We start from the raw sequence: 16195 nt of genomic DNA, 5'->3' as shown, positions 1-16195 counted from the left end.
TGCCAATGCCTAGGGTGGAAGCCAGGAGGCTCCAAAGGGCTCAAAGCCAGTCTGCATAAGCACTTGGCAATTTGGGATATGAAAATGGGTAAAAAAGTGGAACAACAAAAGCTTCATTTGATAATTAAAGATCTGAGTGATTTTGCTTTTATTTCCTTCATGTTAAGCCAATCATGAAATTTCACAGTGATTTCTGGGGTGGGGCAGAAGGAAAAGTGTATTCAGAATGACGGAGGCCCTGGCCTGGTTGGCCCGAGAAGGTGCAAGCAGGGGAGGCCTCACTGGGGAAGCTGGAGGAGCACCGACTGCCCGGCTGGCAGGTAGGTGATGTTCCGAGAGCGGGAGAGCTGGTAAGCAATGTCCTCAGCAGCCTCCAGCTTGCGCAGCTCGATCAGGCCATCACCTGCGGTGGCCAGGGAGTTGGCGATCAGCTCAGCTGCCTTGGAGTCACCCTCAGCAGAGATGATGGCTGCCTTCTTCTGCTGCTCAGCCTACAGGAGAGGAGGCAGAGAGACTGGGATTACACCACAGCATTGCACGGCAGGCACCCTCACAGAGTCCTCGAGGAACTCTGGGAGAATCCTTCCCTCACCATGGTGTCAGCATTGTCTACCCAGCCCTCCTCTTCCCCTTTATGCCCACTTGTCATTGGACAAATCAAAACAAACAAAAAATGTTAAGCTATCTATTCAACCAATGTTTATTATGCATCCAACATCACCACACAGTGCTAGACCTCTTACAGGCTCTAGAGCCACAGTAGACACAAGCTAAACACACCCCTGCCCACTCAGGGCTTCTGCTTCCTATAATTAAATCCCTCTTGTAGATTTTAAGAATGAAACATCCTTCATTAGGAAAACTAGCAGTGTGGAGAGGCAGATAGCAAATGGCCTTTGCATACACCAGGAAAAACAGGATACTACACATACACATTGTGTTCTACCACTCTCTCCAACATCTGGATGGATTCAGCAACAGAAAAAAAAAAAAAAAACAACAAAAAGCGATAGCACATCTGGCACATTTGATCTTCTTCGCTGTCAGTTTCACTATGTAACCATGGCGTGAAAGTAACTTCTCAGTGCAGACGAACATGCTGCAGGAGTAACGTTTTTATGTGTAGGGGAGGTTTTTTTGACCGTGGGCAAGTAGGAAAAAAGCGACCGACCCTTCAGTGATTTAGGAGCACACCCTCTTATTCCTGACAGCTCCCCAAAGGCTCTGTAGCTGATTGTAGGAATAAGGTTCCCTCAACCTTCTTCTGGTTACTCCAGACAGATGACAGATGACGAATTTGTAGGCCACCCAGCAGACGGGGAAGCCGAGCACAGAAGGGAAAACTGCTCCTGCCATCTGGTTGAGCGCTCACCTTTTCCACCACAAATCTGGCCCTCTCCGCTTCCTGCTGAGCCACCTGTTTGGCTTCCACTGCCTCTGTGAACTCCTTCCCGAAGGTCAGATGTGTCTGTGGGGAGAAAGTGAGTGCAAGCTGAGGCAGTAATTGCTTAGACAGCGCTGCTCGCACGGGCAGGAAGAGGCCCGGAATGGCTCCAGCGGCAGCCGGAGGCACAGGAGATGCTCTCCCATCTCCGTCCCCTCAGTCACACCTCGGTATTCTTAGCTGCTCACATTGTGCCTACACAGAATTCTGTCACCCTCACTGGGGTCACCCCATGAAGAAAATGGCACCTGGGGCTTTTAATGGGGCCCACGGACACTAGAAAGGATCTAATCAATCAATCACCTCCCTAGAAGAGGCCTGTGGGTTCCAAGACCCCCACGACTGACTATTGCTCTTCCAAGATCTTTTGATGCCCCGTTCCAAGACTTGGGTCGGGGGAGGCAGATGGAAAACTGAATCCCTGAGAGCAGGGGCTACAGCTGGTTCCCAGGGATGCAAGAGCCTGATGCTCTCTGCTTATGGATTAACCAGTCCACTTCCTTCTCACAGCACCGCCACCCTCGACAGGAAGAAGAGAGGGCGGGGTGGAAATCATGGCATCTCAGCACACAAGCAGTTCTGGTAAAGGTTTTAAAAGAAAGGCAGGTAAAGCCATTGGTCAGAGTGAGAGCTCAAGTCTACTATCCACAGACCTTCCTAATCGTATAAATAGCTGGGACTCTTTGGCTGAAGTGACTGTCTCTAATGATAGTACAGAACAGGGAACAGATCTCAATGCTCCTAAGGCCTAGCCTAGAGCACGTCACTACAGCCAGCTTTTTTTCTTTTTTTTGAGACAGGGTTTTTCTGTGTAGTTTTGGTTACTGTCCTGGATCTCTGTAGACCAGGCTGGCCTTGAACTCACAGAGATCCCCCTGGCTATGCCTCCCAAGTGCTGGGATAAAAGGTGTGCGCCACTGCTGCCTGCTGCAGCCAACTTTTTATTGAAAAAGAAGGCACAGGGGCTAGAGAGGTGGCTCAGTGGTTAGGAGCACTCGTTACTCTTGTAGAGGACCCAGGTTTGAGTCTTAGCACCCACACGGTGACTCACAACTATCTGTAACCCCAGTTACAGGGCATTTGATGCATATATGTAGTACACTTACATACATGCAGACAAAATACAAACACGAGTTAAAAAAAATAAATCTAGAGGAAAAAACCTGAAAAGGGCACAAAATGAAGAAATCGTTGGTTCAGGCACCAAATGCAGTTTGCTTCACTTCCCTCCAGCCCCAACCTCTGCTTTTTAAAATACATGCAGCCTCCAAGTTCAGCAGAGAAAGTTCTGGCCCCAGAGTTTTTCACACTACACACCTAAGCCTTTTGGTTTGTCTTTTGAGACAGACTCTTTCTCTGTAGCCCAGGTGGGCTGGAATTCATGGCAAGACAGGGCTGGGATCCCAGGCACGGGCCAATATGTCCAGCTAAGTCTTATGCTGCAGCTGCTCGACTCTGCCTGGTCCACTTCTTGCGCAAACTCTGAATAGGGAAATACAATCCTAAGAATTGAAAAGCTAAATGTGTAATTAAAGAATAAAATTTCTTTCTGAGAGGGCCAGCTGAGGGCAGCAAATTCCCCAGGAAATCTAATTTTCTTCTCACACCTCTTAGCTATGGTTTCTTGTGGTCAGCCCACATTTCCCCAGGATGGAGTATGTGGTCAGAGTCTAGAAAGATGCCAAGTTTCTCTTAGGTTTTTACTCCATGCATTCTCACAGCCAAGGTGCTTGTGTTAACAGTGGAAGAGCCTGGGGTACAGCGCTTTGCAGAACCCAAGGCTGCAGCTTGGCATGTTGCCAGCAGAGGGAGCCACATGCCCTTCTCTCCCCTAGGAGGCACAGGAGAGAGGCCATGCCTGGGGGAGCAGGGGGTGTTCAGAGAAGGCTGTTTAAACAGCTGCACAGCTGCTGAGGGGAAGCTTGGCCTTTCCCAGGCCAGCCAGAGGAGAACAGGAAGCACTCTGCCTTGCTACCTGAACAAATCACTCCAAGACTTTTCCCAGGGACTCTAGGAACACGACCCCTTCCCCTCACCTCGGTCTGAAACACTATACTGCCTATATTGCTTTCTGTCCAAGTTACGACACCCAACATCACATTAATACAGACAATATAAAGTCTCAAAAGGTAAGCTACACCTCCGAGGTGTCTCCTGCTCCTCCACACCAGGCCCGGGGGACAGCCACTCACTTGCACCCTATCACCTTTCACCAGGGGCTCCCAGGACCCCTTCACTAAGCTTCGGACCCTCAGTGTTGAGGAATCTAGGAGCCTGGCTGGGTCTACTCTAGAGAGGAAGACTCAGCTGTTCCCAGGCCTACCTGTCAGCCTTTCCCTGTGCCTGACGAGGCCAACAGGAATCACTGTCAGGAATCACTGTCTAGGGAGCCTGGGAAGTTCAGTGGTTAGGGACCATCCAGGGCAATCAGAGGTTATAATAAAAATGTGTGTGACAGATGGACCAGAAAGAATGCTCAATGAAAAACAGACCCAAGGCGATGGTCTCCATTTTCACATTTTCAAGCCCCACATCCAGCTAAGTGGACACAGGATCTAACCATATGTGCCCAGAAACAAAGCCAGTCACCTAAGCAAGAGAAGAAGCCCCTCCCCTCAGCCTCCCCAAGGATCTTACCAGGGACACGTCATCCAGGATGAGCCCAAACGTTGCTGCTCTCTCTGTGAGGTCATCGCTCACCTGCCTCGAGACCAGCTCTCGCTGGGTGATCAATTCTCCAGCATCAAAGCGAGCCTGGCCCCAAGGACAGACAGACAGAGCACAGGTTACCGAGGAAGAAGAAACAACCAGCCCACCGACAGCTGCACCCACCGACCACCACCTGGCCACGCTCTCCCTGCCACCTAGCCACCTCTCGGGCTGCTCACTCACCACTACTGACTTGAGGATCTCTGTGGTGATGGATGGCAGCACCCGCTCATCATAGTCCTCACCGATGCTGGTGTAGATACGAGGAAGCTGGCTGGCCACCGGCCGGAAGAGGATGCGTAGTGTGATGTTGACATTCTGCAAATCTTAGGGTAGGGAATGCATGGGAGTTAAACACAAAAGCACAGCTGGACTTCTCTATGACCTTCCTAGCCCAGGTCTACTACAAACCATACACAGAATGTCGGTAAGACCCTAGGAGAGGGCTGGTTCCGTCTGGTCCTCAGCAGAGCCCAGCAGATCACTCAGCACCGCCGAGTCAGGAACCACAGGCAGGATGGGGCTGTACTAGCTTTTCAGTACGCCCTGAATGTCCTCTGAGGAGCGCAGTTCACATGGTGGACTAAAGAGTGTTTGGGACTGTGAACACCTTAAGACAAAACAGGCTAATGCCCAGAATTCTGAAGTGGGCCTTTCCAAGGGCTGGTGTGTGTGCTCAAGTCAGGAGAGTCAGGCCTGGGTTACTTGGATCTGGTAGAAACAGCATCCAGAGCCCACTGACCTGGGCTGTGGTACCACTCTGATGGTTACTAACGATGCAGCCTGATGACTTAGCCAAACTGAGTGTACTAGTCTGCGAGAATGGAGAGAAACGGTGGGGGAAGCTGGAGGAGAAATCAGTGGGAAGAGCACCTTCACATATACAGCGGATCACACCACAGTGCACTGATGTGCAAGGAACCCTGATAAAGTCTAAACAGAGGCAGTTGAGCATTGGCAGGGTGAATTCAAAAGGCTCATTATTCACACCCACTCAGGGAGACAGTCAGCCCCTACCGCTCCCTGGCAATTCCGGCCTGTGCAGAGCTAACGCAGAGCCACACTGCGCTTAAGTCACCAGCACCAAGCGCCACCCATGAGTAGGGTCCTGCCCCAGGCACCGAGAGGGTGGAAAGTCCCTGAATGCACACAGCCTCTGATCTCTGGAGTGGCCCGTCCCAATTTTAACAACTGGAGGTCCGTACTGCATCCTTAGCACAACTGTGAGACGACACAGAAGCCCAAAGGCAGGAAGTTTAGGGGGATTTTAAATCCAACCTCATTCTTCGCCATTACCCAACCCCACCTTTTCTCTTTCCTTTGCAGCACACAAGCCAGTCCCAGCAGGCAGACTTCCTATTCCCCTCCTCTCTCTCTTTCCTAACTTCTCACTCTTCAGGTTCTCCAATCAAGAGACAGCACCAGGGAGACTGGGCAGATCTCTGCTCCACATGCCCCTGGCCATCTTCTCCTCACATGATTCCAGCTGCTTATTCTCACATCTGCCTTCTTGAGAACTGAGGTCCTTAATAATTCTTTTTAGTCGTCCCTGTACTCCAGCCTTCCAGCCAGCACCAAGCTTGGCACAGCACAAACATCCGCTGGGGACAGCACCGAGGGCACCGAGTGCTGTCCACATACCAAGCCCACAGGATCCTTCTTCCCAAGAGTTCCACTGGCTGCCTGCACTCGGACTGGGGAGGGGACCGGTGAGGGCGCATCACTTCAGGCGCTAACTAGAAACCCAGTGGAGTATCTCAGGCACAGCGCCGTGTGGCCCGGCCTGTGAGAGCGCAATCTGAGGTCTGCCCCATTGGAGCAGAGACCATGGAAAGCAAGGCAAAGGGAAAATTGCCAGCCACAAGGGTTTGGACAGTCACTCTGGGGAGCAAGAGCTGATGGGAAGGGTCAACCACAGCAGGAAAAGAGAGGAGCAAGAGCTTATGGGAAGGGTCAACCACAGCAGCAAAAGACATATTTAGATTTCCTCTAAGTTAGGACAGCATGTAACTTTTTTCTCCTAAGACTTATTTTATTTTATGAGAATGGATGTTTTGTCTGCATGAGCACCACATGCATGCTTGTTGGATCCCCTGGAACTGGGGTTATATACAGATGGCGCTGTCACCTTATCGGTGCTGGGAACTAACCCCAGGCTCTCTGTAAGAGCAACAAGTGCTCTTAACCACTGAGCCATGTGTCCAGCCCCCAGGATGAAACTCTTAGGGTAGCCTTTATATTTGTCCCTGCATTTCTCCTGCTGCCTGTGTTTACCTTAAATAGGTATTTTAGTCTACAAATCTACACACACCTCTCCAGGACAGTCACACTACAAATTCTCCACAGTCCTTTTTACTGACTTATTCCATGTGCACGTGTGTGGGTGCATCACCGTACACACGTGGATCAGGAGACAGCTTGCAGGACTCTGTTCTCTGCTTCCACAATGTGGTTTTTAGAGATCAAACACAGGCTTGGTGTCAGGAGCTTTTTACTCACTGACCCAACTCACCAGCCCGGAATTCTTTTTTTTTTTTTTTTTTTTTAAGTTAACCTTTAACATTTATTTATCTATGTATTATGTATTGTGTGGGTGGGTGTGCACATGCCAGGGTGTGTGTGAAGAGGTCAAAGGACAACTTGCCGGAATCAGTTCTCTTGTCCTGACATGTCGGACTCGGGGACTGAACTCAGGTTGTCAAGCTTGGCAGCAGGCATCTCTCTAGTCCTTAAACTAACCTTTTAAGTTAGCATGCAAAGTAATGGGTTTTATTGTGACATTTCCTTTTCTTTCCTTCTAGTTCTTCTGAAACAGGGACTTATATATCAGAGCTTTGCCAAAGATGACCTTGAACTTCTGATTCTCCTGCTATGGAGGGCAGGAATTACGGGCATGCGCCACCACACCTGGTCTGTGTAGTGCTGGGGACTGAATTCAGGGGCTTGGACATGCTAGGCAAGTACTCTTCCAACTGAGCTCCACCGCAGACAAACATGGCATTTTCATTCTTGACTCATTATGCTTTGGTGTCCCCTCCTCCAATGCCCCCCCCAGTACCCCTGCCCACTCCCACACTTGAAGTTCTTTAAGACAGGATCTCTCTACATAGTCTTGTCTGGCCTGGAACTCACTCTGTAGACCAGGCTGGCCTAAAGTCACAGAGATCCACCTGCCTCTGCCTCCTGAGTACTGGGATTAAAAGCATGCACCACCATGCCTGGTCTCCCACACCAGAAATTTGTCTTTTTATTGTTTTGTTTTTTTGTTTTTAGAGACAGTTTCTCCGTGTAGCCCTGGCAGTCCTGGAACTCACAGATCTGGCTGCCTCTGCCTCTCCAGCACTGGGATTAAAGGTGTGCACCACCACCGCCTGGCACAGACATTCTTAACCTCTTGCATCTCTGCAGCGCACGGCTGTTTCTGGGATGAACAGCACAGCACAGCACAGCTCCCCAGCTCCTTTACCAGCTCCAGGCAACACTCACCTTTGCTACCAGTGATGACTGGTACGTTCCGGGGTCGCGAGCGGCAGTCAAAGATAATGGGTTTCTGTACCCAAGGGATGAGAAAGTGAGTCCCTTCCCCTACCACAATGTCCTGCACTCCACGGAATCGGTCAAAGATGACAGCTCTGTGCCCAGCATCCACTAGGAAGAAATAATAAGGACAGGTCAGAAAAACCCTGTCACTCTTTAGCAGAAAGGGTCCTTTGTTTGCAAGATCCTTGCTTCTTTCTTTAAGATTTGTAAAAATCCCTCATGTTACTATGTGTGTGTGCATGCCGTGATGCTCTCGTGAAGGTCAGAGGACAACTGCGGAAGTCACTTCTGTCCCTCCACAAGTGGGTCCTGGGAGTAAACTCAGGTTATCAGGCTTGGCAGCAAGCGTCTACTCACTGAGCCATCTTGCTAATCCTTTTTTTAATCTTTATTTATTTTTTGTTTTTGTTTTTCGAGACAGGGTTTCTCTGTGTAGCTTTGCGCCTTTCCTGGATCTCGCTCTGTAGCCCAGGCTGGCCTCAAACTCACAGAGATCCGCCTGCCTCTGCCTCCCGAGTGCTGGGATTAAAGGCGTGCGCCACCACCGCCTGGCTTTTATCTTTATCTTTATTTTATTTTATTTTTTTAAAGATTTATTTATTTATTATGTATACAGTGTTCTGCCTGCATAGTGTCCCTACAGGCCAGAAGAGGGCACCAGATCTCATTACAGATGGTTGTGAGCCACCATGTGGTTGGTTGCTGGGAATTGAACTCAGGATCTCTGGAAGAGCAGTCGGTGCTCTTAACCACTGAGCCATCTCTCCAGCCCATTATCTTTATTTTTAAAGAAATAAATTTCCTGTGATTGGGAGGGGCCACGCGCATACCATGATGCACGTGTGGACGTCAGGAACCATTTTATGCGGCCTGTTTGCTGCTTCTGTCTTTGCACGAGCTGCAGGGACAGCACTCAGGTGACCTGGCTTGTGCCCTGCGTACTTTCCCCACTAAGCCATCTCACCAGCCCTCTTTTCCCCTCGTAATTAATATTCAAAGCGTTTAGACCCTTGCCGCCTCCTCCCATTTGTTAGGTTCCCCTCTTCCTCACTGTCTACCTGAGCAATCACTTCCTGTCCCGTAAGTCTCCCCAGGTACTTCAAGGCCGCTCCTTAGCACTCCTTTAAAGAACTGGCCACTGAACTTCTAATTAACCATCCCACCCCAGCCCCAACTCCAACCAACTCAATCCCAAGAGTTCCATAACTCAAGAGCTCTTCACTGTCAACATGTATGTACAAGCTCCAGTTTAACCTGATGGTCCCAGAAGCACAGGCCCCACTACGGGAATCCTGAAATGCAGATGTTCCCATTGTTCTGTCCTTTTTTTGGAGGCAGGGTCTCAGGATATAGCTCAGATCAGCCTGGAGCTCACAAGTCTGTCTCATCCTTCCCTCCGCCAGTTCTGGGAGCATAAGGAGAATATGACTCTGTGGTTTTTTTGTGGTCTCCCTGCCCCCGCCCAAGATAGGTTCTCACTATGTAGCTCTGGCTGTCCTGGAACTCACTATGTATACCAAGCTGGCCTCGAACTCAGAGGATCTACCTGCCTCTGCCTCCTGAGTGTTGAGACTAAAGGCAAACGTCACTATGGCCAGCTTGTCCAGCATCTTTCTAACAGCTATCTTGTGTACTCAGAGAGAAATTTAAAAAACGCTCTACAGATGTACACATGAAGGTACATGAACTATGGAATCAAGATGTGCCTCATGAGATAAGCAGATCTCTCTCTCTCTCTCTCTCTCTCTCTCTCTCTCTCTCTCTCTCTCTCTCTCTCAGTCCTTCCCTCTCCTCTTTGACTTTGTGGGACAGGATCTCACTATGTAGCCCAGATGGGCCTGGAACTCAAGATCCTCATTCCTCTGCCTTATGGGTACTGGCGTTACAGGAGTATGCCACCAGACCCTGGCTGAAGTAGCTACTTTCTCTCTTTTCCTATTTGAATTGAGAATTGGTCTAAGAACTTTCACTCTGAAAATAATACTCATCAAAAAGTCATATAGCCAGAAGCAAGAGGTTCAGGAGTTCAAAGGCTACAGGAGACACTGTCTTAAAAGACAAAATAGCAGGACGTGGCTGAGTTGCTTAAAGCCACTACACTTGAGCTGGGTATAGAGGTGCACACCTTTAATTCCAGCACTCGGGAGGCAGAGGCATGTGGATCTCTGAGTTCTAGACCACCCTGATCTACATAGAGAGTTCCAGGCTATTCAAGAGCTACATGGTAAGATCCTGTTTCAAAAAACAAACAAACAAACCAAAAACCGTACAGGGGGTATATCAAATCATACAGGAAGTATATCAAATCTGCTTGTTTTGAAGAGCATCAAAATTGGAGGGAATCTTAAGAGAAAAACTAGTTCAGTCCCATTGTTTGACCACTGAGAAAGCAGAGGACTAGGAGGAGGGACTTGCCTCTAAGGCCATATAAAACAGTCCAAGAAAACCTAGCTTAAGCCCTGTGGCACTGCTCAATGCTGAGTAACGCATCTCAAAAATTATTTTCTCTGCAACTAGCTGAGCAAAGCCTTCTTTCTCAGAACATGGTCTCTCTGAGAGAATTGGCCAAGTTATTTCACCCACATGCAGAGGAGAACCAATGAGATCCTGCCACTCTGCAGAGGCATCTGGGTAATAGAGCACCACTTCAAACTGGCTAAAGCACTAGAAACATCCAACCAGCAACTGGACAGCAGGGCTCCTCTTGAACAATGGCTCTAAGTCATCCGCTCTCAACCTGTGGGTCTCGACCCCTTTGGGAGGGAGTCACACGACCGTTTCACAGGAGTCACCTAAAACCATCGGATGACACAGATATTTACATATTCTGTTATACTATTAAATGTAAATAGAGGTTACACGATTAAGTAGTAGATTCATAACAGTAACAAAATTCCAGTTATGAAGTAGCAACGAAAATAATTTTATGGTTGGGGGGGGGTCACCACAACATGAGGAATTGTATTAAAGGGTCGCAGCGTTCGGGAGGTTGAGAACCACCGCCTAAGTGAAGACAGGGCCTCTGATAACACACAAGTATAGTTTGTGGGGTGGCAGCGGGAGAGCTCCCTGAATCTCACACACCTTCAGACAGCAGCTAGCCTCAGGAATGTCGAAAGGGCTGTGCAGATCAACAGAAATCATCCAGAAAGCACCACCCGCCTCAGCACCTCACCATTATATAAGGCAGAGTTCACCACGCCTCCCGCAACGGCTAGCGTCAGGCCGAACTTTCCGATGGACTCAAACACTTTGGCAGCCATGATTCCTTCTGTTGCACCCACTCACACCTAAACAAGGGGTAAAAATAAAACAGCTTGACACGAAATCCTCAGAGAAGGCCCTCTCCAGGGCCCAACATTTCACTTCTCAGGATAAATCTTCACGCATCTACTCCGGTGAGCTCTAACTCACTCACTGAACACCTCCTAATAACACTCAACATCTTGCAAAATGTAGCATCACTGTTAGTTTTTACAGATGTTTCTTTTCTTTAGAACCATTCAAAGAAGAGTCTGGTACACTTGGCTCATCATAGGAAGGATGTGTCAGAGAACTTCGTACCACAGAAAACTACACTCCCATTTGGAAAAATGGGTTTGGAAAAATAACTCAAACAATGTACTACAAGGATTACGCCAACAACAAAAGAGAATTCCTGTTGACATTTAAGTTAGGCAGCTTCAGGCCAGGTGGCGCGCGCCTTTTATCCCAGCACTCGGGAGGCAGAGGCAGGCGGATCTCTGTGAGTTCGAGGCCAGCCTGGGCTACAGAGCGAGATCCAGGACAGGCACCAAAACTACACAGAGAAACTCTGTCTCTGAAAAACAAAACAAAACAAACAAACAAAAAAAAGTTAGGCAGTCTCCCAACAGTTTTATTTAACCTTCAGTTTCTTTATGAAAATTACTACTTGTGAGGTGCAGAGAGCGGTTACACTATTGAGTAGTAGAACCAGGGTTAGAATGAGGAGATCGGAATTCTAGAAGGCACTGGAAAACTCCTCCCCACACCTGTTAATGGGAAAGCGGGAGGGGGCAGGGGTGCAGGGAGGCAGAGCAGTGAAGGACTGGAGGTGGGGCTGCGGCGGGGTGGGTGGGAGCACGTAGCTGACAGACTAGAAACCGCTCAGCCTTGAACTTTTTAATGCCCCGCCCCTGAGTCGCCCTCCGTGCGCTCTTCAAATCCTCCCTCCCTTTTCCCAGACCTCAACTGCGAGCCTATCCCATTTTCTCCACGCACATTTATCCTCCGCCCCTGACACTAAGACACCGTCTTTTCTATTTCTACTAGCTTCTGGATTTTTCCTCATCCAGTCCCTTGCACAACCCCTGGTTCGTTCTGGACTCAGCCTTTCCCCCTTCTCCATTAGGCGTACCCACACATGCATGCCATGCCCCCCACTACACATAGGAGAGCAAAGGAAGGCTACGGGGCCATAAAAACAGAGGCCTGCACGACCCCTACCACGCTCACCTGCTTCCACTCTGACCTCCACATGAATTCCCCAGCCTCGCATACTGCGCGTGCGCCAGGCAGCTCCTCCCTTTCCCCCGCCCCCCTTCAAGATCCGTCCCTTCAATTGGTAGAACCAAGCGCAACGCATTCTGGGAAGCGTGGTTTGCTGTCTTCCACGGGCCCGGTGGTTTTTCTAAAGCCAACTACAACTCCCAAAAGCTTATGCAGCAGCGGGCCCGAGCAGGAAACCTGCTTCTGTTTGGTGGTAATTAATGAGACGTTGCCGCAAAGCCTTTCGGGGGTTGTAGTTCCTTGGTAATAAATGCACGTGCCTAGTTCGTAAGGAGGTGATTGCTAGTAGAGGAGCGGCGCGGGTTGGGTCGGAAAGGCGTGGGCTTCCACTTGGTGGCGGAAGTAACTGGGTAGTAAAGGGGGTGGGTGGGCATTTTGGAAAAAGGTGAGGTGGAATAACTGATGGCCTGAGAGACTTCTAGGGAGGCTAAGGACGGCCCGCAGGAACTTGAAACTTGGATCGCCTGAGCCCCTGCGGGATCTTAGAAACGGCTTAAAAAGAAGAGGAAGAGACTCATTCACGTCTTGCACGACTCCAGCAAAACGGCTTGATTTAGGGTCTAACTCTCCTGGGCACTTTTTTTTTTTTTTTTCAAGTTGTATTTGAGAAATTGAAAGAATGGGACGGAGAGCATGTGCCTTTTCTCGAGTTCACCTGTTGTCAACAAGCATTTGTTGTTATTCTTCTCCTCTCCTCTCCTCCACTTTCCTCTCCCTGTGCTCCACTTTTCTCTCTCCTATATTCTCTAAATACAAGGACACCCTCTTACTCGTCAGTTGAGCAAATAGTGACTTTTATAGCAATCCTCTCCACGATTCGATAAAATCTAAAATATAGTACTGTGTTTATTTCTCGTGGACATGTTGCTCTGTAAAGACAAAAAAAATAAATTTCATCAGAAAAAAATAAAAATGTGAATGGTGTTATATAACCCGAGTGAGGAAGAATCGATCCTTCTCTCCTAATAGACGACTGAATGAATGAACCGCAAAGGGTGTCGGGCTCACAGAGGCTGGGAGAGCACCGCATGTGAAACAGCTGAGGATGGACATGTGCCTCAGCGGCAGAGCACATGCCTATTGTGTGCTAGTTCTTCAGTTCAAACCTCAGCACTTGATGCACAATCCTAAATGGTCTTTAATAAAAACCCAGAGCCAGATATCAGGGTGAAAGCTGAAAGATCAGAGAAGCAGAGCAAGCCACAGCCACCACCTCTTACCTCACCAACTCCTCAGCCTGAAAGAGAGCAAATTCCTGTCTCCTCCTGCCTTATATTCCTTTCTCTGCCCAGCCATATCACTTCCTGTGTCAACCTTCCTAGTGCTAGAATTAAAGGTGTGTGCCACCACTGCCTGGCCTCTATGTTTAATCTAGTGACTTTTCTGTCCTCTGATCTTCAGGCAAATTTTATTTGTTCAAAATATCACCACAAGCACTGTTTTTTAAAAAAAAGTACTTATAAAACATTCAAAACTCGGCGGGGGGTGGGGGGTGGGGGGATGGGGGGGGCTGGAGAGATGGCTTAGTGGTTAGGATCACAGTGTTGCTCTTCCAGAGGACCTGAGCCTGGTTCCCAGCACACAGCAGGTGACTCTCGACTTCTTGTAACTCCAGTTACAGGGGATGGATGCAATGCCCTCTTCTGGCCTCTGGGCAGGGGTGGGAGTGAGGAGGGTGGGGGGTACCAGTATACATACACACACACACACACACACACACACACACACACACACACACACACAAATAAACCTTAAAAAATCTAGAAGGTATTGAAAATTTTTGCTTAAAGATATTTGTCATTACACCTATTCAATAAATACTTATTGAGTACTTACTAAAAATAAATGTCTTTTTAGCCCCATTTTTACATCTCCATTTGGAAATAGCAAAATTAAGTTTAAAAAAATACATTTATGGGACTGGAGAGGTGGCTTGGGGTTAAGAGCACTGGCTGCTTTTCCAAAGGACTTGGGTTCAATTCCCAGCACCTACAGGGCAGCTCACAGCTGTTTATAACTCCAGTTTCAGGGGGTTTGATACCCTCTTCTGGTCTCTGAGGGCACCAGGCACACAAGTAGTACACAGACATATATACAGGTAAAGCACCCATCTACATAAAATAAAAATACAGACATGGATTTATTGATTTGAGTGTGGTTATGTGTGTGGCCGCACTGTACCTGTGGAGGTCAGAAGACAGCTCTCCTTCCACCGTGTGAGTTCTGGGGGTCAAACTCAGGTTGTCAGCCAGTCTCGGCAGCAAGTGCCTTAACCCACTGAGTTATCTTACTGGCCCTAGTGTGGAGTGCAGTCAGAGAAGTCAAGAAACGTGCTATAGTCACACAGCTGACAGATGGCAGATGTATTGGTACTGGAGACTGTAATTTTCTGAGCTGCGAGACTGCATGGTCAGTAACAGCTTAGCAATGTTAGATTTTGAACTCAACACACAGAGAAGACGGCAATTAAAGAAGCGGTCACAGAAGACTGTCTCTTTTGCTTTATTCACTTAATGCCCATGTACAAGAAGCTTATTAGTCCAGGCATGTTGGATGGTGAGCTAGAGGAAGACGGGACGCTGGCCACATAGAGTTTACACTCTGAGGTGGGCATGGATAGTATCTAGACCAGCAGTTCTCAGCCTGTGGGTCACGATTCATTGGAAATCCTCCATCTCCAAAAATATTTACATGACGACTCATAACGGTAGCAAAATTACAGTTATGAAGTAGCAACAAAAATGATTCTATGGTTGGAGGGTGGTCACTGCAACATGAGGAACTGAATTAAAGGGTCGCAGCATGAGATCCACTGGCCTAGACAAAAATAAATTAGGAATGAAAACTCAGATGAAGGTTTGAGTAGTTTCATGAAGGATGTCAGTAAACAGTTGGAGGATGTGGGGATTTTGCAGGGAAGGTTTGGGTGGCATCAGCAATGTGAACCCAACTGTCTCTCTTTTTTTTTTTTTTTTTTTGGTTTTTTGAGACAGGGTTTCCCTGTGTAGTTTTGGTGCCTGTCCTGGATCTCGCTCTGTAGACCAGGCTGGCCTTGAACTCACAGAGATCCCCCTGGCTCTGCCTCCTGAGTGCTGGGATTAAAGGCGTGCGCCACCACTGCCCGGCCTGAACTCAACTACTCAACTGTCTTAAGCAATAAGAAAAGGTGTAGGAAGTCAGTTCCGGGGAGGTGGGGGGGCTGTTCTGAGGGTGGTTTATTCAGTGGCTCTCACACTATTAATTACTCTTCTAATTGCTGTGACAAGATCCTCCAAAAAAGTGACTTAAGGAAGGAAGGGTGGGTGTCTGGGCTCACCTTAGGCACAGTCCGTTGGGCAGGGAAGGACGGCCGGGCGGCGGGAGTGTGGCGCTCAGCCATTGCATCCACAGGGAGGAAGCAAAGATCGACCCTGACGCTCCACTCACTTTCTCCCTTTTATTTAGTCCAAGACACAGCCTGTGGGACAGGGCCATCCACACTCAGGGTGGGTGTGGGACAGGGCCGTCCACACTCAGGGTGGGTGTGGGACAGGGCCATCCACACTCAGGGTGGGTGTGGGACAGGGCCGTCCACACTCAGGGTAGGTCTTCTCAGTGTGTTTCTATCGTGAGTTTATATCCAGGCAAGGTGACAGTGAAAACTTACCATCATACCCTCCAGTCTCATAGATGATGGAGGCCTCCGTCTGTCAGTCCTGACATTGTTAGGTACTGACTCTTGTTTTTACACTTGTCATCTCAAGGTCACAAGATGCTGTAAGAGGTCCAAGCCTAATCTCATAGTATAACCAAAAGCCAGGAGGCAAGAACAGAGCTGCCATGTTTTGGGGTCTTTTTTTATAAGAGTAAAGTAAAGATTTTCGGATAAGCCCATCAGACATCCGCTTCTGTTACTGGGCAGAACGGTGTCCCGGCCCATTTCTAGGTCAGTTACTGGAAAAAGCACATCATTGACATGTTGGGACTCCAGGA

The 16195-nt window shown here is 48.7% G+C and overlaps 1 protein-coding gene across 1 annotated transcript; it reads right to left on the bottom strand.

Annotated features, from left to right (window-relative positions):
* Window positions 1-131: 131 nt before the first annotated feature.
* Window positions 132-12245, bottom strand: Phb1 (prohibitin 1). Its single transcript, XM_059271599.1, has 7 exons — window positions 12170-12245; window positions 10869-10983; window positions 7640-7801; window positions 4337-4479; window positions 4082-4198; window positions 1373-1468; window positions 132-491 (listed from the first exon to the last, which is right to left on the bottom strand). Exons 2-7 carry the CDS (start codon window positions 10954-10956, stop codon window positions 279-281), a joined length of 819 nt encoding a protein of 272 aa, XP_059127582.1. The 5' UTR covers window positions 10957-10983; window positions 12170-12245; the 3' UTR covers window positions 132-278.
* Between the last annotated feature and the right edge of the window lie 3950 nt (window positions 12246-16195).

This window comes from Peromyscus eremicus, chromosome 8a, assembly GCF_949786415.1.
Source record: "Peromyscus eremicus chromosome 8a, PerEre_H2_v1, whole genome shotgun sequence".
Taxonomy (NCBI): Eukaryota; Metazoa; Chordata; class Mammalia; order Rodentia; family Cricetidae; genus Peromyscus; species Peromyscus eremicus.
The sequence above is the reverse complement of the archived record's forward strand: the minus strand, read 5'-3'. Positions and strand labels throughout refer to the sequence as shown.